This window comes from Schistocerca piceifrons, chromosome 2, assembly GCF_021461385.2.
Source record: "Schistocerca piceifrons isolate TAMUIC-IGC-003096 chromosome 2, iqSchPice1.1, whole genome shotgun sequence".
Classification (NCBI taxonomy): Eukaryota; Metazoa; Arthropoda; class Insecta; order Orthoptera; family Acrididae; genus Schistocerca; species Schistocerca piceifrons.
Genome location: NC_060139.1, coordinates 143305726 through 143332745, shown reverse-complemented (window position 1 = coordinate 143332745; position 27020 = coordinate 143305726). Strand labels below are relative to the sequence as shown.

Genomic DNA, 27020 nt, shown 5'->3' with positions numbered 1-27020 from the left:
TTAAATTCTGGACTTTACCAAAATTCATATACAGCTTGGACACTCATTCCGATGCTGCAGAGTGAGTACGTCATAGCATCCAAGACGGCTTCCCCACGGTGTACGATTGTGCCTCTGATTCTTTGAAGAATTTTCTGAGTCGACGATTGCTGGAATTCTGTGTAGCCACAGAGCTCTTGTTCCAGGTAGGGTAATTAATTTTATACTTGGAGAAGTGGGAGATAATTGTGTAAAACTATTGGAGAAGCGACATCTCTCTCCCAAAAGTTTCCATTCAGGTAACTAGATACTACTCAGTCATATTATATTAACTTCAATTTCAGGGAGAGAGAATTTACATTGGCGATCGCTTAGACAAGGAATCAGTGTATGATATCCGTGTTGAAAAAGAACTAAAAAATTTTGTAAAAAGATACAAGAAGAAAATTTGATCGACTGTCATACCAGAAGAATACTCTAAAAAACTTTTTTATCATTGAGAGACAAAGAACTAATTTCGAGATTCTTTTATTACTTCTAGTATTAACTGCCTTTTGTTCTGATGTGCTGGCGAAAAGACGTACTGTATAGTTTCATGTCTATCTGTGTGTTAAGTGAAGGTGTTAAATGATGAAAAATGTGTTTTGTAATTTCTGTCAAGATCAAGCCTAAATCCCATATCAATGTAGTACAAATTATTCTGTTAATTCGAGAAGGCGAATTTTAGATGGAGGCAACGATCTTTACGACGGCGCTGCTCAACAATAGAGGTACGTGATTGTCCTCACTACTTTCCTTTGCTGGCCGCTAAGATTAGTTTCGATGTGTTTTTGCCGAGACAATCGGAACCGGCAATCTTCCTTTTCGTGTAAAAATAGTAGTCCGATTGAAAATGAAATATTCTTAAATTTAAATAACTGCAATTCTTTTACCCAGTCCACGGGGAATGATAGAAAGTACGTGCCTCTACCCTGATTGTACGTTCGCAATCTCCGAATGTGTTACGACGTAATTATTTTACACAAAAAAATTATAGATTTTTCTCATCAGGTCGCAACCACTCGTACGCGAATGTACGTACCCTCTGAATGTGTCTAGACAGTCGTGCGCATTGTTCTAAAGCTTTTCTGTTAATATTCCGTGGATTGCGTCTCCGCAATTTATTTTTGTTTATGCAGCAAATCGCACTTCACGGGAAGTATTTATTACGCAAATTTCAGGCTCCATTTAATGTCAAAATAATCCGAAGTACGGCAGACTAAGCAAACCGCTACAATAATTTCATATACAACTACAATAACCAAAAAACAATAACAAAAAACAAAAACAATAACAGACAGAGTACGTTACAGTGGGGCCCGAGTGCCATGACGGTTATTTCAGTAAAAATCAGTAGAAATTTTAGTTGAAATATTTAAGCCATTTTTGCCATGCATTATTTCTATTACAACTCATTATTTCTGTTGCATGTTACGCGAGCCACGTGCAAAAAAAAAAAACAAAAAAAAAACCATAGAAATTACCAATTTTTTAGAGGAAAGTGTTGGACCATTTAATGTTAATTCTTCTGAGTACAAAACCGTCCGAAAATAACACGTAAGGTAAGAGCAGCAGCACTACTACGCTTTAGTTGAAAGTAAATGTGGGATTGTTTTTTTCATTTTTTCGACACCCACTGCGTAGAACGCACCAGTTCTTTTTTTTTCCAAATTCTTGTCCATTTTTTTACGCAAAAATTGCAATAGTTCATTTGCTATTATATGTAAATGCATCACAAGATGGCGGCCAAAATTTATTAATTGCGCGCGAAAAAGAAAAGAGTAATTTATCAGTCTTCTGTTTTGCCAGAGACATATTTTACTAGGTGAATTTCCACGGACGAGCGCAAAGCCATCTGTGATTTACTTACGTGTATATTTTTAGTACGAGCTGTAGTGATAGTGAAGTTCGGCGGCACGCTGTTCTGAGTTGTGAATCGGCATGGTGAAACTCAGATCTCAAATCAAAACCATGGATAGTTCGTCAGATGAGGAAACCATAGTCCAACCTTTACATAACCTTGGGGCAGAAAGTACTGCGAATACTGAAAACACAGTCGCAGCGACCGGCAGTGCTCAGTAGCAAGCGACGGGCGACAACATGTCGACTACAGAAACAGTCACGAACCATGGATAGTTCGTCAGATGAGGATACCATAGTCCAACCTTTACATAACCTTGAGGTAGAAAGTACTGCGAATACTGAAAACACAGTCGCAGCGACCGGCAGTGCTCAGTCGCAAGCGACGGGCGACAACATGTCGACTACAGAAACAGACACGAATACTGACAATAAACAAGACAGAGTAGAACCAGACCTCATGCGCATGTTTAGAGAGAGGCAGACGAATTTAATGTCACAGTTTGCAGCTCACGTCACAGCTCAGATAGGTACTGTTAACACAAGTGTAGAAAATGTTGCAGCACAAATGCACGCTCACACAGAAAATGTCACCACGCAGATAGATAATGTTGCAGCACAAATAGGTACTGTAAATAAGCGTGTAGAAACTATTACGACACAAATGGACAAAATAGAAAATGACGTAAAGAACCTGACCGACATGCAAAACAACCTGAAGACTCAACTGTCCCATTTAAGAAGATTTAAATTACATGAGCCAAGACATTGACAACTTAAAGTCCACAGTTAAGGATATGCCAGAACAGATCCGTACATTAACCGAAAATTTTGAAGCTATGAGTTTACAGCCGACCGAGCTTAGTGTCAAAATGCAGGAGGCTGTAGACCAAGTTGATGACATGACGAAATAACAAAAACAGCAGTTTGACGAATTTTTAGAGCAAAAAGACAAACATATCAACCATACTTTAGAGACAGAACTAATAAAAGCAATAACGCATACTGTAGAACAGGTGTACACTACCCAGAACACGTCCGTAACTAAACTACAAACTGACTTAGCTCGATGTTAAATGTAAGGAACATTTTCTTATGAACTATTAACACCAGAATGATGAAACTTTTACAGTATAATATTACTTATATTTAATACCACGTACCATATGGATTTTAATTTATTGGTGTTATTTTGGGAAGATATTAATTATTTTGTTACTGAATTTAATTGACACATTTTTTGGCATAGTATCTTTGAAATAAAATCTGTTATCAAGTATGTATCACAAAAAGGGTATGATACAAGGTGTATATTGGCACTGTTTACATTCCTTGAAAATTTTAAGTCTTTATCTCTAATAGTTTAGTAGAAAATGTTCCTTGTATGGCAAAAAAGTGAACTTGTGGAAAACGAGTTTCAAAGTTTCACTACCATTTTAGTGGAGTCCAGCACCATAAGAGGGGTTTTCACTGTCACTAGACATCTCCCCATCTAGCTTTCTTTTCAGACCTTTAATTCTTTGTCTGGCTTGCCTCTCACACTCCTTTTCTTTCCTTTCAGCATCCCGTTTCCTCTCATTGTCTATCGACATCATTGCACTCACCATGTACTTTCCGGGAATCACATCCAACTTTTGCAGCACATTGCACTTTATAATGTTACCTCTGTTGTACGTAGCAATTGCATCATATACTCCAAAATGAAGAGTATGAATTTCCACAAACACATTTTTTGGGATTCTAGTCCAAATTACATTATTCACACTCTCATTTTGATTTTGTGTACGCCCATGGAGAAATTTATTCAAAAGTTCAGTTGCAGAAAGATCTCTGAAAATCGGTTCCATAGCCTTCATGACAGTTTCTAGTAGGCTGTGCTAATGCTTGTATATACGTTCAGATCCCTGATATTTGTTGTAGTTGCACCAGGAATTGGGTCTCTGTGGGCATAGTCCTCGTCAGTCGATAAGGTGTGGTAGTAAAGTGCCATTACAGCCTTTTCCATTGCATCAACACTGTGAGTATTTTGTCATTTTGTCAGTCCATAGTCTCTCTGCAATCTGTTGATTACCTCGTCTGTCAATCTTTTAGCTCCACCCAAAGGTTTTCCATCACTGAGTACTTGGCCTTTCATTCTGGTCTTCAGTCGACGCAGCCTTGTTCCCATACGTTTCTAAACGTGAACTATGCTCTCCTGTTTAGTAATGGTAACATCATTTCCATAAGGTTTCAGCTCAGATACAGCAGCAAAAGACTTCGAATTATAATTACCCAGGAACTGTAGATATCTGACCTTGTACCAGAGAAGAGAGCGATTGAAAATGTCTTTCACACCAGAAACTTCCATGGCCCCACTAGACCCACTGTAATTCCTTCGACAGTTTTCTGCATGCTCATCCTTCACTATTTTAGCACACCTAAAGTGCTTGGATTTTATTACAACATCTATAACTTTTGCAGTATCAGCAATTGTTGCCGTTATTACCCTCATTATGTGAAGAAACTGCAAAAAGGTGGGAATTTAAGGAGATGGGACCTGGATAAACTGAAAGAACCAGAGGTTGTACAGAGTTTCAGGCGGAGCATAAGGGAACAACTGACAGGAATGGAGGAAAGAAATACAGTAGAAGAAGAATGGGTAACTTTGAGGGATGAAGTAGCGAGGGCAGCAGAGGATCAAGTAGGTAAAAAGACGAGGGCTAGTAGAAATTCTTGAGTAACAGAAGAAATATTGAATTTAATTGATGAAAGGAGACAATATAAAAATGCAGTAAATGAAGCAGGCAAAAAGGAATACAAACGTCTCAAAAATGAGATCGACAGGAAGTGCAAAATGGCTAAGCAGGGATGGCTAGAGGACAAATGTGAGGATGTAGAGGCCTATCTCACTAGGGGTAAGATAGATACTGTCTACAGGAAAATTAAACAGACCTTTGGAGATAAGAGAACGACTTGTATGAATATAAAGAGCTCAGATGGAAACCCAGTTCTAAGCAAAGAAGGGAAAACAGAAAGGTGGAAGGAGTATATAGAGGGTCTATACAAGGGCGATGTACTTGAGGACAATATTATGGAAATGGAAGAGGATTTAGATGAAGATGAAATGGGAGATATGATACTGCATGAAGGGTTTGACAGAGCACTGAAAGACCTGAGACGAAACAAGGCCCCCGGAGTAGACAACATTCCATTGGAACTACTGACGGCCTTGTGAGAGCCAGTCCTGACAAAACTCTACCATCTGGTGAGCAAGATGTATGAAACAGGCGAAATACCGTCAGACTTCAAGAAGAATATAATAATTCCAATCCCAAAGAAAGCAGGTGTTGACAGATGTGAAAATTACCGAACTATCAGTTTAATAAGTCACAGCTGCAAAATACTAACACGAATTCTTTACAGACGAATGGAAAAACTAGTGGAAGACAACCTCGGGGAAGATCAGTTTGGATTCCATAGAAACACTGGAACACGTGAGGCAATACTGACCTTACGACTTATCTTAGAAGAAAGATTAAGGAAAGGCAAACCTACGTTTCTAGCATTTGTAGACTTAGAGAAAGCTTTTGACAATGTTGGCTGGAATAATCTCTTTCAAATTCTAAAGGTTTCAGGGGTAAAATACAAGGAGCGAAAAGCTATTTACAATTTGTACAGAAACCAGATGGCAGTTATAAGAGTCGAGGGACATGAAAGGGAAGCAGTGATTGCAAAGGGAGTAAGACAGGGTTGTAGCCTCTCCCCGATGTTGTTCAATCTGTATATTGAGCAAGCGGTAAAGGAAACAAAAGAAAAATTCGGAGTAGGTATTAAAATTCATGGAGAAGATATAAAAACTTTGAGGTTTGCCGATGATATTGTAATTCTGTCAGAGAGCAAAGGACTTGGAAGAGCCTTTGAATGGAATGGACAGTGTCTTGAAAGGAGGATACAAGATGAACATCAACAAAAGCAAAACAAGGATAATGGAATGTAGTGTAAATAAGTCGGGTGATGCTGAGAGAATTAGATTAAGAAATGAGACACTTAAAGTAGTAAAGGAGTTTTGCTATTTGGGAAGCAAAATAATTGATGATGGTCGAAGTAGAGAGGATATATAATGTAGACTGGCAATGGCAAGGAAAGCATTTCTGAAGAAGAGAAATTTGTTAACATCGAGTATAGATTTAAGTGTCAGGAAGTCATTTCTGAAAGTATTATATGGAGTGTAGCCATGTATGGAAGTGAAACATGGATGATAAATAGTTTGGACAAGAAGAGAATAGAAGCTTTCGAAATGTGGTGCTACAGAAGAATGCTGAAGATTAGATGGGTAGATCACATAACTAATGAGGAAGTATTGAATAGGATTGGGGAGAAGAGAAGTTTGTGGCACAACTTGACCAGAAGAAGTGATCAGTTGGTAGGACATGTTCTGAGGCATCAAGGGATCACCAATTTAGTATTGGAGGGCAGCGTGGAGGGTAAATATCGTAGAGGGAGACCAAGAGATGAATACACTAAGCAGATTCAGAAGGAAGTAGGTTGCAGTAGGTACTGGGAGATGAAAATCTTGCACAGGATAGAGTGGCATGGAGAGCTGCATCAAACCAGTCTCAGGACTGAAGACCACAACCACATGTGAAGTGTGCCAGCGCTTCTGCCGCGTACCATCTAGTGCGACAGTCAGGTTCCAAGGATTCTGAACACCTGGAATTTCTTCATTCACCGCCACAGCCTCCTCCACTGCTTCTTTCATGGATTTTTGGGCAATATCTTCAACACAGGATCCAACAACCGAGTTATATTTTGAGAATTTCGTTGGTGGTGGTGGTAGATTCATTACAAAATGGTTCAAATGGCTCCGAGCACTATGGGACTCAACTGCTGAGGTCATTAGTCCCCTAGAACTTAGAACTAATTAAACGTAACTAACCTAAGGACATCACACAAACATCCATGCCCGAGGCAGGATTCGAACCTGCGACCGTGGCGGTCTCGCGGTTCCAGACTGCAGCGCCTTTAACCGCACGGCCACTTCGGCCGGCTGTAGATTCATTACACCACAAAACATTTGACCACCAGAGTATCCCTTACCGATTAAACTTAGAGCATAAACACATCTAATATTTACACCATAGTACTTGCTTTTCTCACTATCAGTTTCACCTTGGCCTATTTCGACATATTCTGAGTTCCAAAACGAAACACTGTAATGACAACTAGTACAATGGAGACAGATTTCTGCTGTAAGTCCTATGTGTCGCTTGACATTTACTGACATACCCACTTCGCAACATTCCTTACACAGTACTGAACTCTCAATCACCTTTGAGAGCAATGAAATGTTAATTATTTCGTTCACATTATCGTCACTGCACTTCTCCTATAAACTGCTGTATTTTTCAGTTGATCCATGCAACTTCTTGCTTGTGCTAGAGACGGGAGTAGATTTCACTTCACGAATAACCTCACTATTTTCAGAATCATTTCCCCAGGTCGGAGAAATTGTCACAGTTCCACTAGTGTACCTCGGAGGAGGCTTCTTCCTCTTGTAAAGTCTGTTACTAAATCGAGGCATATCTGATAAGTTCCAGCTACGTAATAAAAATACTACACAAATCGTGCAATAACCACCAAATGCTCAATTTAACAACAGTATCCGAAGACTACAGTACGCAGACAAAACTATTGCCTATCAAATCGTGTTGCCAACATAATATAAAGTCTTTGGAAAGACCGGAAGTTTTGAAAAACGATGTTTTCAATGAACATGTATCCATGGAAATTTAGTGTCGCGACATGCCCTCAACAGCACATTATTGAAAATAATATTTAAAATACTTGGAGTTGAGTTACAGGTAAGATTAATATGTCATTTTAAAGAGGAAGATCTGTAGTATTTTATTTTACGATAAGCTGAAAACCCAAAATTTCATCATTTTTAGGTTCCGGGTTCCCTTAATATGTCAGACGAAAATTTGGAGCAATTTTTTATGTATTAGATTAGATCTGATTCTAGATTACCTGAAGTCCAGGTCAGGATCGAACAATGGGTACAAAATGAGAACACTGCTGTCTGTCACTCACCAAGTGGCCGTGTAAATGATAGTAATGCACGAAGAACTTACCAAATGGATGAAAATAATCCAAGCGATGTACCAGATAGTAAATCAAACAATAGTTGGAAGAATAACAATGGAAATAGAAGTGGTAGTGGCTTCCTATCAGCCAGAAACAAATGTTATAGAAGCGATCGAAGGTACAACCCAGTCCAAACTAGTAACCAACAATAGCCAACTAGTCAGTTTTAGAACATTAACTTTCTATAACAGCAACAAACATAATCAGCCACAGTTTATGCTAGGTGATTGGCACATGCAGACAACAATAATTATGGACGTAGCACACTGCGCAGATAGTGGCAGTGAAGCACGTTCAACAAACTAATCGTGACCGCCTCGAGCCCCAGAGACGCTGTCAGGGTTTCGAGTAGTGGCCAACGGCCAGCAATTGCACGTGCTCCGCTGTAACGATGGAAAGGTGTTACCGGTAACGATGGAAAGGAATTATCGGAGGAATCGTGTGACAAGGTTTATCCTTTCGTGTCGGAAATCCTTGTTACAATTGAAGGAATTCCAGTCACTGTAACATTAGACACGGGAGCTTCGGCTAATGTGATATCAAGCGCTTTGTTCCAAAAGCTGTGGTGAAACGCAAAACTACCAGTTTTCCTAGTGGAGAACTGTTGAATTATAGGAGCTCAAAGCACAAGATTCAGAAGTATCTGCATGCAGACGCAACTGCAGTTGAATTCGGGAAATGTAGCCGTAACATGCGCGTTCCTAACTGTTGAAAAATTGATACTGGATTGTATACTGGGCATTAGTAGCTTACTAGAGAGGGACTGAAGCAATCTCTGTATGTAATGGAAATTTTGGATCGACTGTGCTTTTGTGGAAGTTGCCTTAGTATGGAATGAAGGAGCACATGAGCGGTACTGCCATTCGGCCAGCATAAGCTTGATCATCACAAATAGTAAACGCCGAGCGATATTTTCCGGGAACGCAGTGAAAGTTTGTACATTATCAGCTAAAATAATCGACAGAGTATGGGAACCTTTGCACCTCACTGATGAACAGAAGCATCAGTCATCAAGCCTCCTATCACATCATCCCGTTGTTTATGTAACAAAAGCTGGAATCATCAAAGGATATGTGTGTCATCTTCATATCAAGCCACATGACTCGAAAATGGCTCTGAGCACTATGGGACTTAACATCTGAGGTCATCAGACCCCTAGAACTTAGAACTACTTATACCTGACTAACCTAAGGACATCACACACATCCATGCCCGAGGCAGGATTCGAACCTGCGACGCTAGTGGTCGCGTGGTTCCAGACTGAAGCGCCCAGAACCGCTCAGCCACCAGCGGCCGGCGCTACATGACTCGATCATAGCTTCTATATGGCTCCCTGGCGATTTAAGAAACCGATAGAAGTAGGAAAATATGAACAACTTGCTTTTCGCATCAACCAAATTCACGCCCGCTTAACTGATGTTTAGAAGAAAGGAAAGAAATGAATGGATAGATAAAATTCCGAAATCAGAAGATACTAACATACCTTATGAAGAGAAAATCAGCCCAGCTCTGTTTAATCTCAACAAGAAGGCCAGTATCAGAAAAAAGGATTATGACAGAAAGCTCAAACGGATGCAGACATTCAGATTTCCCGAAAACGTATTGCTACGAGCACATCCGCGATCCTGATTACTTTCGAAAAAGAATAAGAAGTGGCAGATATTATACAGTGGACCTTCCTTAATTGTGACGATTCCAAACACTGGTGCGTCTTTATTGGCGTATCGAGGAAGTTTACAAATCAAAAAACTGTATCCCCATCAATATATTAAGAAATATCATATGAAGTGATTAACAGTGTGAAAAGGACTATAATGATTAAATTCATGGTGATTAGGAATTACATAGTGAGGAGTGATGGACTAGGATTAATTTTATCGTAATTGTGTTTTGTGTGTGACATTTTAGAGACTTGCAGGAATCATCGATAATGAACAGTTAAATTTTGCTACATACTTGTCACTTAGCGTAGTTGCACGTTGGTTGTTATGTACGGTGTGGATTGAGATTGGTTTGTTGGTTCCTGACCATAGTGATTTTTACTTTCAGAAAGATGAAATCCTTTATATATGTGTGTGTGATTTATCTGATTTCAAATGATCATGAATGCAAGAGGAATTATGTTATCTGTCTGCTCTAAAGTGAATTCAGATTCTGACGAGGTATGGAAAGAAATTGAGAAAGCATAGAAGTTAATAGAGAAATGTACGATGAAAGCATATAAGTGGTGCTTCGTCGGAATCATTTGCCTGGTTGAATATTCGCTTTGGATACACAAAAAATTTATCTTGCGTCGCTATGAAAGATCATAATGTGATACCAATGCCCAGAGAGAAGAATTCCTGAAAGGAAAGACGATCTTTCTTGAATATCGGCACATACGAAAAATTCTATATATCTAGTTATGTGGTATAAGTTAGAAAAAAGTATTGCATGATCTGTCGACTTCATGTAGCCCAGTTAAACGTGAATGTAGTGGACTGATCATGAGCAGTGATTTGCTTGGGAAATACTTATTTAAAATAGACAAGATCCATTGGTATGCAGTGGACCCCGCATTTGATCATACCTCTTCCTAATCTACTGGATTCATCAGGGAACTGTGTTACTAACTCGTTCTTTTGCAGAGTGTAAATTAAAGATTTTCGATTGATCCATTGTTTGAAATTGTTTCACGCCCTCTTGGTCCGGTCTGGTGCCGTGAGGTTCGAGACCATCCCACTTTCCTACAACCTGGTTCCTGATTCCCGCAAAATTCGTCTTACGTCAACCTCCACCATTTCCAATCAGCTTCCACCACCATCTGTCGACCAACTCCATCAGCCTTCGTGGTATCCGTATGTTCAGTTGAACAGATTGTTATTGTTGTTTACTGAACTGTTTTAAACACACAAATTCAGAAGATGGCTGAACGTTTTACAGCCGAAATATTAGAAGATGAAGGAGATTTCTTGCGGCTGCACACCCGAAACTTGATGGAACAGTCTTTGCGCCGCCAAAACCTGAAGATTCACACAAACTGTAGTTCATCTCTATTAGTAATATGAACATTCAAACACTTTACGAAACGAAATTGGTTAACGTTTTAAAGCATCCAAGATGATTTGTACATGCTACTTTAGTTTTCTCTTTTCTGTGGGTAATTTGCTGAATTTTAATATCCATATATCCCGAATTGTTCTATGTTTCGAGTCTATATTCCGGGGTTTTCCATGGTTTCCCTCTGGAATTCAGCTGCCTAATAGGTACACCTGAATTTATTATGATATTCCATGGTTGTGTGGTAAAGTGAGATTTACGCATCTCCATGTATGAAGTCAGCAGTCTTGCACCATATGACTTAGTTCTTTACTAACCCGTGCCAAAGTTATTTTTTCTCATTAAATTCATGATATTGGAAAATCTTTAAAATTGTTAGCAACAAAATCTTATTGGCATGTAATGAGTTGCAACCAAGCAGACAAATGGAAACATCGCGCGTTATCAAAATTATATTGGCATCATTAGTGTGTTGCTACCAAGCAGAGCGTTGGAAGTACCGCAAAAAAATTTTATTGGGATGTAACATGTGTTGCAACCAAGCAGACAAACAGAAACATCGTGCTTTAACAAAATTATATTTGTCTGTAAAACGCATAGCCACCATGCATAACCGAGCAAGAGAGACAGATTATCACTGACTCGTAATATAGACACTCTGTGGATATAATGTGGAATATTAGGTGTAAAATGTACTTCCTTATTTCTGATTTAGAATTGCGGAGAGTAGTGTCGCAGTGGAACTGTAATTAGTGGCATTGTTGTAAGCTACCACTTTGAATACGGAATGAAATTTGATTAATTGTAAAAAATTTCATCTCATGAAAGAGGATGATGTATACTGGAATGTAGGTAGCAAAATCATTTATGGAAATTTGTAATTTCATGAATGGAAAGGGTACTTTCAATTCTTTGGTTATTTTCGTTATTTTAACTGAACATTATCTGGTGTGTCGTAACTCTTAGGGGTGTTTGTATCCTGGGAAATCAGTAGAGCCTGCACCACCCCTGCTTAGGCTCTATTTTAAGAGATTAAAGTCTGGGCTTTATCGAAAGTGGTACACAACTTGGACACTGATTCCAATGCTGCATAGTGGGTACGTCATAGCATCGAAGACGGCTTCCCCGCGGTGTAAGAATGTGCCTCTGATTACTTTCCAAGTTGACGATCGCCGGAATTCTGCGGACTCACAGAGATCCTGTTCCAGGTGGCGTAAATAATTTTATAAAAAGAAGAGTGGGAGATAACCGCGTAAAAATATTGTGGAAGCGACATCTCTCGCCAAAAGTTTCCATTCAAGCAACTAGATGTTGTTTGGTCACATTGATTTAACTTCAGTTTCAGAGGAAGAGAAGTTAAACCACGAATCTAGTGAAACTTCCTGGCAGATTAAAACTGTGTGCCCGACCGAGACTCGAACTCGGGACCTTTGCCTTTCGCGGGCAAGCGCTCTACCATCTGAGCTACCGAAGCACGACTCACGACCGGTACCCACAACTTTACTTCTGCCAGTACCTCGTCTCCTACCTTCCAAACTTTACAGAAGCTCTCCTGCGAACCTTGCAGAACTAGCACTCCTGAAAGAAAGGATATTGCGGAGACACGGCTTAGCCACAGCCTGGGGGATGTTTCCAGAATGAGATTTTTCACTCTGCAGCGGAGTGTGCGCTGATATGAAACTTCCTGGCAGATTAAAACTGTGTGCCCGACCGAGACTCGAACTCGGGACCTTTGCCTTTCGCGGGCAAGCGCTCTACCATCTGAGCTACCGAAGCACGACTCACGACCGGTACCCACAACTTTACTTCTGGAAACATCCCCCAGGCTGTGGCTAAGCCATGTCTCCGCAATATCCTTTCTTTCAGGAGTGCTAGTTCTGCAAGTTTCGCAGGAGAGCTTCTGTAAAGTTTGGAAGGTAGGAGACGAGGTACTGGCAGAAGTAAAGTTGTGGGTACCGGTCGTGAGTCGTGCTTCGGTAGCTCAGATGGTAGAGCGCTTGCCCGCGAAAGGCAAAGGTCCCGAGTTCGAGTCTCGGTCGGGCACACAGTTTTAATCTGCCAGGAAGTTTCATATCAGCGCACACTCCGCTGCAGAGTGAAAATCTCATTCTGGCACGAATCTAGTATTCGAGCCCCAGTTTGACGGCCACTGCTTCATACAGTGCAACTAACCATGACCTAGAATACCACAACCTAAAATATTTAAATGGAACACACACACGCTTAGACTCACACAAAATTACATTAAGCCACCAGCTCAAAAAGTTAGTGGCTTCCCAATTATTCCAAATTTTTGTAACAATGAAGTTAAATGGGAGTTTTACTAGTTGGAGGATTACCTACCGAGAGTAGGCACTAGGTGCGCGTGTTCGCAGTTCATCTGCGTCTAACTGCTTACTCCGCTAGGCACTGTACGGTGTGCAGCGGATTGTATCACGTAAGAATACTAGTCATTTACTTTCCTGTTGCCCTCGAAAAAGTGAGGGAGGAACGACTCTCTATGAACCTTGTAGCACCCTAATTTCTCTGGTCTTACCTTCGTGATAAATTACGCGAAATGAACGTTGGTGGCAGTAGAATCGTTCTGCAGTCGGCCTCAGATGTCGGTTCTCTAAATTTCCTCAATACTTGCTTACTAGTGGAATCCACCAGTAACAAATCTAGTACGCCGCCTATAAACTGCTCCGACTGAACTCAAATTTAACGAAAGTAACTCAGTACGCGTATATAGGTGAAGGGTCAGTTATTGAATGTTTACGCGATTCTCAAACGCTCACAGGAGCCATTCATATCTATTAAATAACTGGAACTATGAGTGGGGAATGATTAAAAGGAAGTTAACCACATGTAAGTACTGCAGGAAAGAGATTCTTTAGAAAAATTCTCAGGAGGCGTAGTTCACTCACAAAGAAGTTAACCTACAAACTCCTTGTCCTAATAATAAGTTTTTTAGTCACTCTGGGACGCTTACCGAATGGGATTTATTTAGAAAACAGAAAAGCTCCAAATATGTTCAGTGCATTTCGCTATAAGCTCGGTTGGCAAAGGTGAAATCGAAGATGCTCACCCAGTTCCAATGGCAGGCGCTAAAAGGGAAAAGTGCATTACGGTGTGCTTTACTACTGAAATTTCAAGAAGTTAGTTTCCTAGAAGAATCAGGCAATATGTTGCTTATACTTACGTGTACAACGAAATAAATCGTGAAGGGAAAATTAGAGCCATTTGAACTCATTGGGATGCTTAACAACGATCGTTCTTTCCACGCCCCATCTGCAGCTGGAGCAGAGAAGGTCGAAACTGACAGTGACACCACGCACCATAAGGTAGCTTGATGATTATCGATATACATGTAGTGTAAATGAGTATGATAATGGCTGGCAACTGCCATGAGAAACGCCGCAGTTGTGTAACTTTTTAAAATATTATTGTAACAGTCTCAGCTCTAGTTACTCATACTTGATAACTAGTTTCGCTCACTAAACGATTTTCTTCAGATGTAAAAAATAAAATGAAGTAAAACGTTATAAATAGATATTTAACTAAATAATAGAGATTTAAAGTATTTAATCTTACAACTTCTTTAAATTAGACCTGATTATTCTAGAGTTTGTAAAGTGCAATTTCTTTAAAAATTATACTCTCATAATCTGTAAAGTATAAGGAAGAGCTCTTTAGGACACTTATGACAACACTCAGTGGTATCTAGCATTTTACTAGTGCCACACTGCATCATGAAGACCTTCGTGTCATCGATGATCGATAGGTAGGGGGAGGAGGACGAAGAAGGTGGGAGGGGAGAGGATAGACAGCTAATGTTGTGCGGTGGTAAAGAAAGAAATATCGTCTAAAGGGAGTAATTAAATGAATTTAGGATACAGAAGATGTTTGATAATATTCATACATGAGACATCTTCTTAAAATTCATGATTAAATCAAAAGATGACTCTAAATCAGATACAGTATTCAGAAATTTAAATTTTTAATTATTTTCGTTCTACGTTTTCTGCTGCAATTTTAAGATTTTCAAATTTTAAATATTTTCAGTCTCAGTTAACATGTCTGCTTAAATAGTTATTTACTAATGCTTTATTTTATTCTATTTTTACATCTTAATGTTATCATTACGTAACTGAAACCATTCATCATTTGTGATTAACCGATACTGGGACTGTTACAGTTATTAATTTAAAAATAGGTGTCTATGATTGGAGACGAAATTCTCGTGTAATGCTCCATAACGAAATGGAGACCTATCACATCACTGATAAGCTCTCATAAACCTGCTGCTATGATTTTAGCGTTGATTCTCCAACATTATAACCGGTTTAACTGAAGTCTCTAAACAATGCTTAGCATTAATTCACCAACAGCTGTGCATTCCTTTTAAGTAAATTGTTAGTTATTTCTAACGTATATAAAGTAATACTAATATTCCTTGGAGAAAGGCAGGAGTTAATTCGTTTCATTCATAGCATACTTGGAAAATATAGCGTTTTCCTGTAGAAACTGGTCAAAGTTGGTGCAAATTGTCATGTTTAAAATTTATCATAGGCCTCATCCAGACAATTCTATCATCGTTTCATGTATGTTGGTCTTTAATTAAGCTAGTCCCAGTCTGTTCCTTGACATCCGAAAGCAGCTGATGAACCCTCTCACCGGTGGCCTCATATCGAGAAACTGTGTCAGTCGTTGGCTGTTAGAAGTTTATAGTCATTCTCATTGACTGAAATGAGTCCATCTCACTTGCCAAATTAGTCTATATGCCCACTTCTGATCCAATAGTGTGTTCTATTTATTTTTTTTACAAATTTTTTTCGGTAAAACCAAGGACTAGTAAATGCGTTTCTGCACTTGCTGTTTTTTAGGACTTACTAAGCCTGAGAACAATATTTTGTAGAAATTTAACACGCCTGGTACATTTAATTCTACGTTCCAACACACTCGCATCTAAAACTTCAATAATACTTAAGGTAGCTTCGTCTACATCCTAATTTACACATTTTCGTGCCATTTTTACGAATTTGACACTGCAAAAGCACGCACAAACCAGAAATTTGGCTTTAATTACAGCATAAACTATATGAAACTCACAGTCACGGCGACATTACCAATGTTTATGACTTACAAAGAGCTTAAGAGCATTTGTGTTTTGTTATTGGACAGGCGTGCCAACTCCGAAAACAAAATTTCTCCCAAACTGAAAATTTTGAATATAAAACGGATATGTCACTTTATCTCCAAAGCAAGAAGTAATCAATATTTGTCTTGTAAATAAAACTGCCTTTTCCTGCTGCTAGTTACTTTATTTATCCCATACGCGCTTCGCATTTTTCTGTTCTAAGGCATCATCAGTGGGATCTGTAACGATGCAGTTTTGTTAGTTTTAGATTATCAAACGGTTCACTTCGCGATTTTTTTTTGTAAAAAAGTAATTACTTACGATTTGCTGATCTGAATTTCGCCACATCTGGTCTGAAGGTCGCACTACTACTATTATCACTGCCATATATTCACATCTTTGTGTTCTGGCCTTCCTCACACTGCTCACCATGTTTCTCACATTCTTTTGTGGTGTACTATTGTTCTTTCGTAAGTCAACACAACTGTTTCGTTGTACACTGTTTTTCACAACGTAAATATTCCGACTCCACTACGTGTTTCATCTTCTTTGGTATGTTTACCTATTTGTTGCCAATCTAACGAAGTCTATGTTCGGTGTTCGGGACTAGCTTTTGTTTATGATGTTTATACCGTGTGTGTGCATGAGTGAGAGAGAGAGAGGGGATAGTGCGAAAGAAATTTTTTTTTTGGGGGGGGGGGGGGAACAAGATCTGATCTGTCATTTTGATGGCGATTTTTTAATGTAGCAGATGGAAACACACGAGAATTAACTATTTCTGAGCCCGAAACATTTCCATTGTGGGCCAATGCTATCTTAACCTAGTTAACACTAGGAGTCGATAGTTACTCTCGACCATAGGTGTGGCATTAAAATTCGCTACGCCTGAGCTTTGCGTGGCGCTGAAGAGCAACAGTGATCTGGCACAGAGACCTATCTTCACAGGACGATCTTCTGTATATAGTACACATGTAATCAGATTTATATTTAAATAATTCTTCTCAGAGCCAATAGACAAGGAATATTAGAAGCAACCTCAGAATTTGTTAGTTCAAAACAGAAGGATCCAGCATATTAAATGGCGAGATCCTCTCCAAGATCTTGAGAGAAAAAATGTGGTCAACGCTGTTATTCAAGATATTCACATCTGAAGTGTAGGTACTCTTCAATCAAAAGGCAGAACACCTTGATTCCACATATTAATATAGGAAATCACTGTCTAGTAAGTGTTAATACTGACGAGAGAGTGACATCCAGAATATCACCTTAGAATCTGCGAGACAACACTAGCAAATGTGTACAAGCTAGCAAAAGCCTACTGGTAATGTGAACATCTACTACTTTTCCTTTAATCAAATATCTGCTCGATTGTAGGCGATTTTAATAGCCAACATACAATGTGGAAATATAGTATAACACCACTGGTCACAAAGGTATCGTACATGCGGAATGGGCAGAAGAAATCAATGTATTTTAAATTTTTTATGTAAAGGATATGGATACATTGAGGCCTGCAATATGGAAAATATATACAAAAATGTTCAAATGTGTGTGGAATCCTATGGGACTTAACTGCTAAGGTCATCAGTCCCTAAGCGTAGACACTACTTAACCTAAATTATCCTAAGGACAAATACACACACCCATATCCGAGAGAGGACTCGAACCTCCGCCGGAAACCAGCCGCACAGTCCCTGGCTGCAGCGCCCTAGACCGCTCTGCTAATCCCGCGCGGCGAAAAGATATACAACCAAGATCTCTGCATCTAGTCACGAAACTCCCAAAACCATCATTTAAATATATCCAGGAAAGTTCGAAGTAAGTCACCAAAAAATTAACATCATGTAGGAAGTAAGGTGTCAGATCCCAGTTATTCAATCCATTCGTAGGCCACGATGGAACTTTCGAAGGGCAAACTGGGATACCTTTTTCGAGGAACTTGACCTGGTAATGTATACTTGCTTCACCTAAAGATTATGACAGATTTATTGGTACTGTAATCACGACTGCAAAGAAATTCTTACCAAGGGGATACCATAAGGAATATATTCCAGTGTGACGCCATGAAATGGAAGAAATTTATGAATCATGGATTTCGGCCCAGATCTAACTCATGAACTGCTGCGAAAACTGAATCAACCAAGCAAAGAAAAGTGAATTAGAATAAAAACCGAGTTGTAATTTAAGAAATCAAGTCGTCAGTCCTAGAGATAGCAGAAGAAGCTGGGTGGCACCAGCCCACCAAAGCGGGTAGATTATTCTGTAGCACCAGTGAAAATAGCAAACAGGACTGTTTCACTTTCGTAAGCCCTGCGATATAAAAAGCAAACTATAAAAAAAATGAGTTTCATGAACTTTGTCAATTAACACCTGTTGATACAGAATTGTCACACGATTCCACACTGGAGGAATTAGAAACAGTTCTCCAGAATGAATATAGAGGCAAAACTCGTGATTCAGATGGGATGCATCGTGAGTTTGTAATTCTCTGCGCGAAGGGGGCTAGGGCATGGCTTTTCAAAATTTTACATCGTCCTAAAATCGGGATGTGTACGAAAAAGTTTCAAAATAACAAAAAGTTATCGTTGTTCAGAAGCCAGAGAAACGTGCGAATTAGATGGGAAGTTGCCGTCTGACAGCACTTCTCAGCTTTGGCCACAAACTTTTGGAGAAACTTTTGTTAAATGTGAGAAGCATAAGAACCCAGGAAAATATGCCTTTAGAATCAGCAGATTCCTGATCAAACAAGAGCTGAACAGACCACGTTCTAAGCCTGTCTACACAGTTTAAATCTGTATTTCAGAAACAACTGTAGAGATCCGTAGTCCTTGTCGACTGACGCTTACGACGCAGTGCGGTAAGAAGTATTCTTCTGTACGTTCACCACACTCATCATTAAACATACTAAACCGAGAATAATCTATTGCATATCTCAGACAGGCACTTGCGAGAGTCGCTTATCTCATAAGCAAAGAAAGGCAACTAAATGATGGAATCTTCATGGGTCAGTATTATTCCCTGCACTTTTCGAACTTCATATTTCTGAAATACCTGAAATCAAGCAGTTTGGATACGCCGAGTATTTAGGACTGGCTGTTCAGTACTAGAAGTTTAAAAGTGCCGAAAACACTCTACTGATGACCTCTATAAAATACAAAAATATTTCACGATGCGGAGTGAAATGCCCAATCTTTCTAAAGCCGTAGTCAGCAATTCCCACTTAAAGAATAGAGCAGAAGACTATAAGCTTGAGATCCATATCAGAGAGATAGCGCTTTCCTACCGGAGGCACCCAAAATAATGAATGAACTTCTACTTCCAATCGACAAAGATATTCCTGGGTTGACTCAAAACTGACCCTGCCACTGGCCCAATAGCCTGCTGACAGCAACTTCACAGCTGACAGTAAATGGCCTAAAATCTGATCTATGAATATTCCAGCTGTAGTTTGCCGTCTTATCGACCCTCTATCGAGACCCAAGGACTTTGAACTCCACAGTATCAGTGGAATAATTAAATCGCATCAGAACACGATATCGACTCCGTGCTTAAAACCTACACGAATGGGGTAAGCAGTCCAGCCCCAGATGTGATTGTAGAGCACTGAACCAAACTATTCGGCACATTGCAGAGGAGAGGAAATTGAGAACCTACTTGGAATAACTTTTTCATGTCTACACCATCAAGTCTGACTTGGTAAGGAGACAGGACATAAACATATGACACCTATTTGTTAGTTTGATGTATAATTTGTATTTATCTCTTCTTTCGCTCGTTGAATTTTCGCTTTGGTTCAAATGGCTCTGAGCACTATGGGACTTAACCTCTGATGTCATCAGTCCCCCAGAAATTAGAACTACTTAAACCTAACTAACCTAAGGACATCACACACATTCATGCCCGAGGCAGGATTCGAACCTGCGAGCGTAGCGGTCGCGCGGTTCCAGACTGTAGCGCCTACAACCGCTCGGCCACTCTGGCCGGCTATTTTCGCTTTATTTCATGCGTAGTGCAATACACTAAACAAGTAAGCAGTAGAAAGAAGCTTTCCGATAAGAAACGAGATACACCAGTGAAACCAACTTTTTAAGGAACAAGACACTTTTAGGCATCTCAGAAGTGGTGTTAGCTTGTGACATACCTTGCTGACGAACTCGAGGAGGATGCGACTCTCCACACCATCCAGTACATTGGACTCGGTTTTGAGTATAACGTATGGCGGGTAGTTGATTGTAGCGAAAACCAACTGGCGGCCCTCCATGTCCGCCATTCTGTCTGGGAAAAGATCCGCTGACGGCGGCTCCAGGCCACGCCCCCGCCGCCACTGCGCCACCACCAGCTCATCCCGCCACGTCTCTTCACCTGTGAACTTCATAGTCACCAGCTCAAAGCTGGCGAAGGAAATCAGTATTTTCACTGAACATCTCCAAGCAAATGCAACTACCTAAGCTGAAGACAGCTGATTTTTATGATTTCAGTATATCAGTTCTGTATTTGAAGACTGCAAATTGATGGAAGCATTATTATCAATTCAGCGGACGAAACATTCAAATGAAACTATATAATTTCAGAGACCATTTAACTCTCAAAAATCTATGATGTATATATGCAGACTGAAGCGCCGAGTGAAAATCTGTACCAAGGCCGGGATTTGTACTCGGGTCACCTGGTCAGCAGGCAGATACAACAATCACTTTGCCATCCTGGCACAGTGGCATTGCACAACTGCCTGTACTGACCTACCATACGTCCATCCTCAATTCAGTGCTGTTCGAGTTTAGTGGGAATACCAAATGGACCCGAGGATTATGAGTAGCGTCTTAGATTAGTAGTAACAACGTCGTCTGCCTCGGGTTTAAAGCCCGCCATCGCTTAAATTTTGATTAAAAATCACCATTGGCGGCCGAAGACTACCGGCATAAGTAGTCACCCTCATTCTGCCAACAGCCTTGTTACAGAGGGTGGAGGAACGGACAGAGGTTCAGGGGTCTCTCTTGTCCTTGGGTTGAGAAACTGCTACTAAAGGCAGAAGAATCTGCAGTGATCAATGGCATGAGGATGCAGAGGGCATTGGGAACCAGTGCATTTAAGACACATAACGTGTTTCCACGGGCCACGTGGCCTGTAATTGAAAAAGTGTCGTGATGATCTCTCCACTGGCAAAAGATTCCGGAACAGTCCCCCATTCGGAACTCCGGGAATGGACTGCCAAATGGTAGGTGACCATGAGAAAAAGATTGAATAATGAACGGCGAGATAACGTTCTACGAGTCGGGACGTGGAATGTCAGAAGCTGGAACGTGGTAGGGAAGCTATAAAATCTGAAAAGAGAAATGCAAAAGCTAAATCTAGATACAGTAGGGGTCGGTGAAGTGAAATAGAAAGAACACAAGGCTTTAAGAACCTTCAACATCGCAGCGCGTCAGCAATCGTTGCTTAATATATTAAAAAAAAAAAAAACTAAAAACCCGCCTCGATTGCGAAAAAAGCACCTAGGGTTAAGTGTTAACCCAGGTAGAAGACACAATAGTTGACTTGAAAATCGGTCTAAATTATGACAAAATGCCTAACGAGAAACAAAACTGATCGGCTTATGAAGCCTACAAAATCATGAGTAAAGAGGACAACACAAATAAGGTTTTAAGGAGTATTAACTGCAAACTAATACAAAATTATGCTATTGTCACTAAAGCCGATAAGGGAAACTCCGTAGTAATATCCACAAAGCAAGAATACATAGACAAGACCGAAGCTTTTTTCAATGACAACGTGATAGTTATGCTTAACAAAGACCCCACTATTACTCTCCAAAAAGAAATTAGAACTGGGGTCCAAAATACTAAAAATTTGATAGCAGAGTTCCGAAAGAAGGGGCTGATAAACATGAATCCCAAGCCCCTTAAATTGAGAAGCCAGTTTAAAGTTCATAAGTTAAATCACCCAATTCGCCTTATCGTTAACAGTACGGGAAGTGCCTATCATAAGCTGGCGAAATACTTGCATACTAAGATTAAAGAAAATTTAGTTTTTAGTAAAAACTATTGCGTAAAAAATTCCATTCATTTAGCTACCAGTTTACGCGAGGTATCTTGTTCTGAAGATTCTAAACTAGTATCGTTTGACGTAACGAGTTTATACACTGATGTACCGGTCGACCACACACTGCAAATACTAGCGTGTAATTTACGTCACCATAAAAAACTTTTGGATAAAGAGGTCAACGAGTTGATGATGCTGCTACGAATCGTTTTAAAACACAACTACTTTACATTTAATGGTAGATTTTACTTACAACCAGCAGGATTGTCTATTGGAAGCCCCCTAACTGGGGTTTTATCAGAAATTTTTATGAACTATTTAGAGTCTGATATTTTTGCCAGTGACAGAGAGATTCTTAGGAGAATTAAATTTTAGATAAGATATGTTAACGACATTCTATTAGTCATTGATGGTTCTCAAAATGATGTAGACCATATTTTTTCGATTTTTAATGAGCTTCACCATAATATCAGTTTTATAATTGAGCGAGAATCCGATACTAGGTCCTTAAATTTTTTGGACTTCACTTTAACTGTGTTCGACAACCGCATTGAATTTAATATTTTTCGAACAAATACGTTTTCCGACAATATTATACCTGCAGACTCGGCGTATCCGTACGCCCGTAAGATGGCCTTTTTTCATTCTAATATTCATCGAGTTACAGCTATCCGTCTTGCACCAGATGCGGTAGAAACTGAACTGGTCACACTTGAGAATATTGCTATAAATAATGGCTATAGGCCTCAGTTGGTAAGACAGGTGTATAACAAGAAAATAAATAAAAATAATATTACGTCTTCCACCTTAGGGGATGCGTTAGATGACAAACAGGTGCCAACGATATCTGTCCCTTACATAGGCAATGTAAAATACAAATTGGGGTGTTTACTCAGAGCCCATAATTTCAGAATCGCCTATTCTACTAATAATAGTTTACATAGGAATTTAATTCACTCATTGCAGAGTAAGAGCGATAAACTTTCCCAATCAGGAGTATATATAATTACATGCGGGGATTGTCCAAAATTTTACATCGGGCAAACCGGAAGAGCTCTGGGTCTCAGGCATAATGAGAATATTCCTACTAGAAGCGGTGACGGTACTAAGGGCTCTACTTACGCGGAACACCTCGTGCAAACGGCTCATGCGCCGAGCCCTCCAGTTAATATCGAATTACTTCATGCCAAGGTTAAGGGCTTAAAACTGGATGTTTTGGAAGAAATGCTGCTGTTTCTTATTTATATAAATGATATGTCTTCTAGTATTACAGGTGATTCAAAAATATTTCTGTTTTCTGATGAAACCAGCTTTGTAGTGAAGGATCTTGTGTGTAATATTGAAACATTATCAAATAATGTAGTTCATGAAATAAGTTCGTGGCTTGTGGAAAATAATTTGATGCTAAATGACAGTAAGACTCAGTTTTTACAGTTTCTAACTCACAATTCAACAAGAACTGATATTTTGATCAGACAGCATGGGCATATTATAAGCGAGACGGAACAGTTCAAGTTCCTAGGCGATCGGATAGATAGTAAGCTGTTGTGGAAAGCCCATGTTCAGGATCTTGGTCAGAAACTAAATGCTGCTTTATTTAACATTAGAACAGTATCTGAAATAAGTGACAGTTCAACACGAAAACTAGTCTACTTCGCATATTTTCATACACTTATGTCATATGGTATTATTTTTTGGAGTAATTCTTCTGATTCGAAAAGTGTATTTTTGGCTCAAAAACGGGCTGTTCGAGCTATATGTGGTGTAAGTTCGAGAACCTCTTGTCGACCCCTATCCAATAGTCTGGGAATTCTGACATTGCCCTCACAGTATATATTTTCTTCAATGTCGTTTGTTGTTAGCAATATTAGCTTATTCCCAAGAGTTAGCAGCTTTCACTCAGTTAATACTAGGCAGAAATCAAATCTGCATGTGGAATGCACTTCCTTGACTCTTGTGCAGAAAGGAGTGCACTATTCTGCTGCATCCATTTTCAGTAAGCTACCACAAGAACTCAAAAATCATAGCAGTAGCCGAAACGCTTTTAAGTCTAAACTGAAGAGTTTCCTCATGGCTCACTCCTTCTATTCTGTCGAGGAGCTCCTGGAAGAGCTGAAAAATTAAGCAAATTCCAGTGTTACAGTGTTGATTTTCTTTATTTAAACTTACGAACTGTCGCCTGAATACTTTTCTTGTATTTCATTTTATCTGTTTCTATTATCGTGTTACAATTTCATGTATCGACTCGTTCCATGACCATGGAGACTTCTCCTTAATTTGGTCACACGGAACAATAAATAAATAAATAAATAAATGCAGATCTTTAAGCATCTGCAGCATGTTAAAGACAATATCCTTAACGACCAACTCCTACTAAGAAATAGAAAATTTAGTGAAGGTTTCGCGCCTTTACTTTGTTCTTCATACTTGTAAAGCTGATGATCTGGGGATTATCACATGCGCGCGCTGATTGGCGAGAGCGGTTGGTCAAGTTGTTCATCTTCTTTCTTTTTATCCTCATTTTCCTTTTACGATGAAGATGATTTTAGCCCGTTGAACACTTCACGTTTTATCCCTATATCTTAATTACCATGACGTCTAAAGGATTACGTCCCCTCAGCCCCCCCCCCCCCCCCCAGGCTAACAGCTGGCTTTAAGTATAGTTTTTAAGAGTTCCTCCTGTTGTCATAGGTAGCTTCATATATAAGTTTTTTACTAGCATAAGCAACCGTGTGCGGTTATTTTTAGGTTTCATCTCCTATTTAGCTCGTCTCTTGTTCTATCCATTCCATTTTTTGATATACGTTGATCCACGGTTGGGAATATATGGGCTATTTAGCCCCGACCCATGTATAAACTTTCTCGTATTCGTATGTGCATGCCCATTCAAGTAACTTCCCTTGTCTTGCGCATGTGCGTAGATAGCGGGTCAGGCTTGTAAGTGAGCGACCATTTTTAGCTGCAGTTTATGGCGGGTCATGGCCCATCGAACTTAGGCCGCTGTGAGGTGGAGCGTACACCATTAAGTAGTGGTTTTGACTTTGTACATATGTACTGTTTGTGTTTCCTTTTCTTTTTCGTTTATAAATGTATAACTATGGTGTTCTTTTAATCATTGACAACGGTATTCTTAGGCACTTGTGGGTTTTATTGTTGTTCTGAAGAAGTTGTAGTTATCTACGCCGAAACCTGGATTAACACTAGGTGCTCTTTTCGCAATCGAGTCGGGTTTTTAATTTTTGTCTTTTTTTTTTAACACAAGGATTTGTGGTCAAGTGAGTATAGGGTAATATCAGCATCAGCAGAAAATAGTAAAACGGCAGTAGTATTCGTTATGAATCGGGAGGTAGGGCAGAGAGTGTTTTTTTGCGAACAGTTCAGTGATAGGGCTGCTCTTACGAGAACAGACAGCAAACTAACACCGATAACGATGGTTCAGGTCTACATACCGTCGTCGCAAGCTGAAGATAAAAAGATAGGGGGAGTATATGAGGGTATTGAAAGCGTAATACAGTACGTAAAGGGAGATCAAAATGTAGTAGACATGGGATAGTGGAATGCAGCTGTAGGGTAAGGACTAGAAGACAAAGTCACAGGAAACTATAGGCTTGGGACAAGGAATGAGAGGGAAAAAAGACTACATGAATTCTGTAACAAATTTCAGCCGGTAATGGCGGAAAACCTGTTCAAGAATAAGAAGAGGAGGAGGTATACTTGTAAATGCCCGGGTGATACGGGAAGATTTCAGTTATATTACATCATGGTCAGACAGAGATTTCGAAATCAGATACTGGATTTTAAGGCGTATCCACGAGCAGATGCAGACTCAAATCACAATGTAGTAGTGATGAAGAATAGGCTGAAGCTTAAGATATTAGTCAGGAAGAATCAAAACGCAAAGAAATGGAATGCAGAAGTAATAAGGAATGACGAGATACGCTTGAAATTCCCTAAGGCTATAGATACAGCAATATGGAATAGCCCAGTAGGCAGTACGATTGAAAGGAATGGACATTTCTCAAAGGGCAATCACAGATGTTGCAAAGAAAAACATAGGTACAAAGAGCGTAACTGTGAAGAAACCGTGGATAGCAGAAAAAATTATTCAGTTGATCGATGGAAGAAGGAAGTACAAAAACGTTAAGATTATTTCACGAATACAGAAATGCAAGTCGCTGAGGACTGAAATAAACAGCGAGTGCGGGAAAGTTAAGACGAAATGGCTGCATGAAAAATGTGAAGAAATGGACAATGAAATGACTGTAGGAAGAACTAACTCAGCATATAGGAAAGACAACACAATCTTCGGTGAAACCAAAAACAAGGGTGGTAACATTTAGAGTTTAACAGGAATTCTACTGTTAAATGCAGAGGAGACAGCAGATAGTGGGAAAGAGTACTTTGAAGGCATCTATGAGGGGGAAGAGTTGTCCCATGTGACAGAAGAAGAAACAAAAGTTGATTCAGAAGAGATAATAGATTAGAATCAGATTTTAAGAGAACTCTGCAGGACTTAAGATCAAATAAGGCAGAAGGGATAGATAACATTCCATGAAAATTTCTAAAATATTTGGGGAAGTGGCAAAAAAAGAATCTTCCCGTTGCTGTTTGTACTGTGTGAGTAGGGCGACAAACTACCTTACTTTCTGAAAAATATCATCCACACAATTCCGAAGACTGCAAGAGCTGACAAGTGCGAGAATTATCACACAATCAGATTACCAGCTCACGCATCAAAGTTACTCACAAGAATAATATACAGAAGATTGGAAAAGAAAAACGAAGAACTGTTAGATGGCGATCAGTTTTTACAAAAAGTAAA

General features: G+C 39.6%; 1 protein-coding gene across 1 annotated transcript in view; it reads right to left on the bottom strand.

The window, feature by feature from the left end:
* LOC124775201 (glutamate receptor 1-like) overlaps window positions 1–27020 on the bottom strand; it is a 129457-nt gene that overhangs the window by 91833 nt on the left and 10604 nt on the right. The window contains exon 2 of the mRNA XM_047250040.1: window positions 20301–20550. Within this exon, the coding sequence (XP_047105996.1) occupies window positions 20301–20550 (250 nt within the window). The remainder of the gene's footprint in view (window positions 1–20300; window positions 20551–27020) is intronic.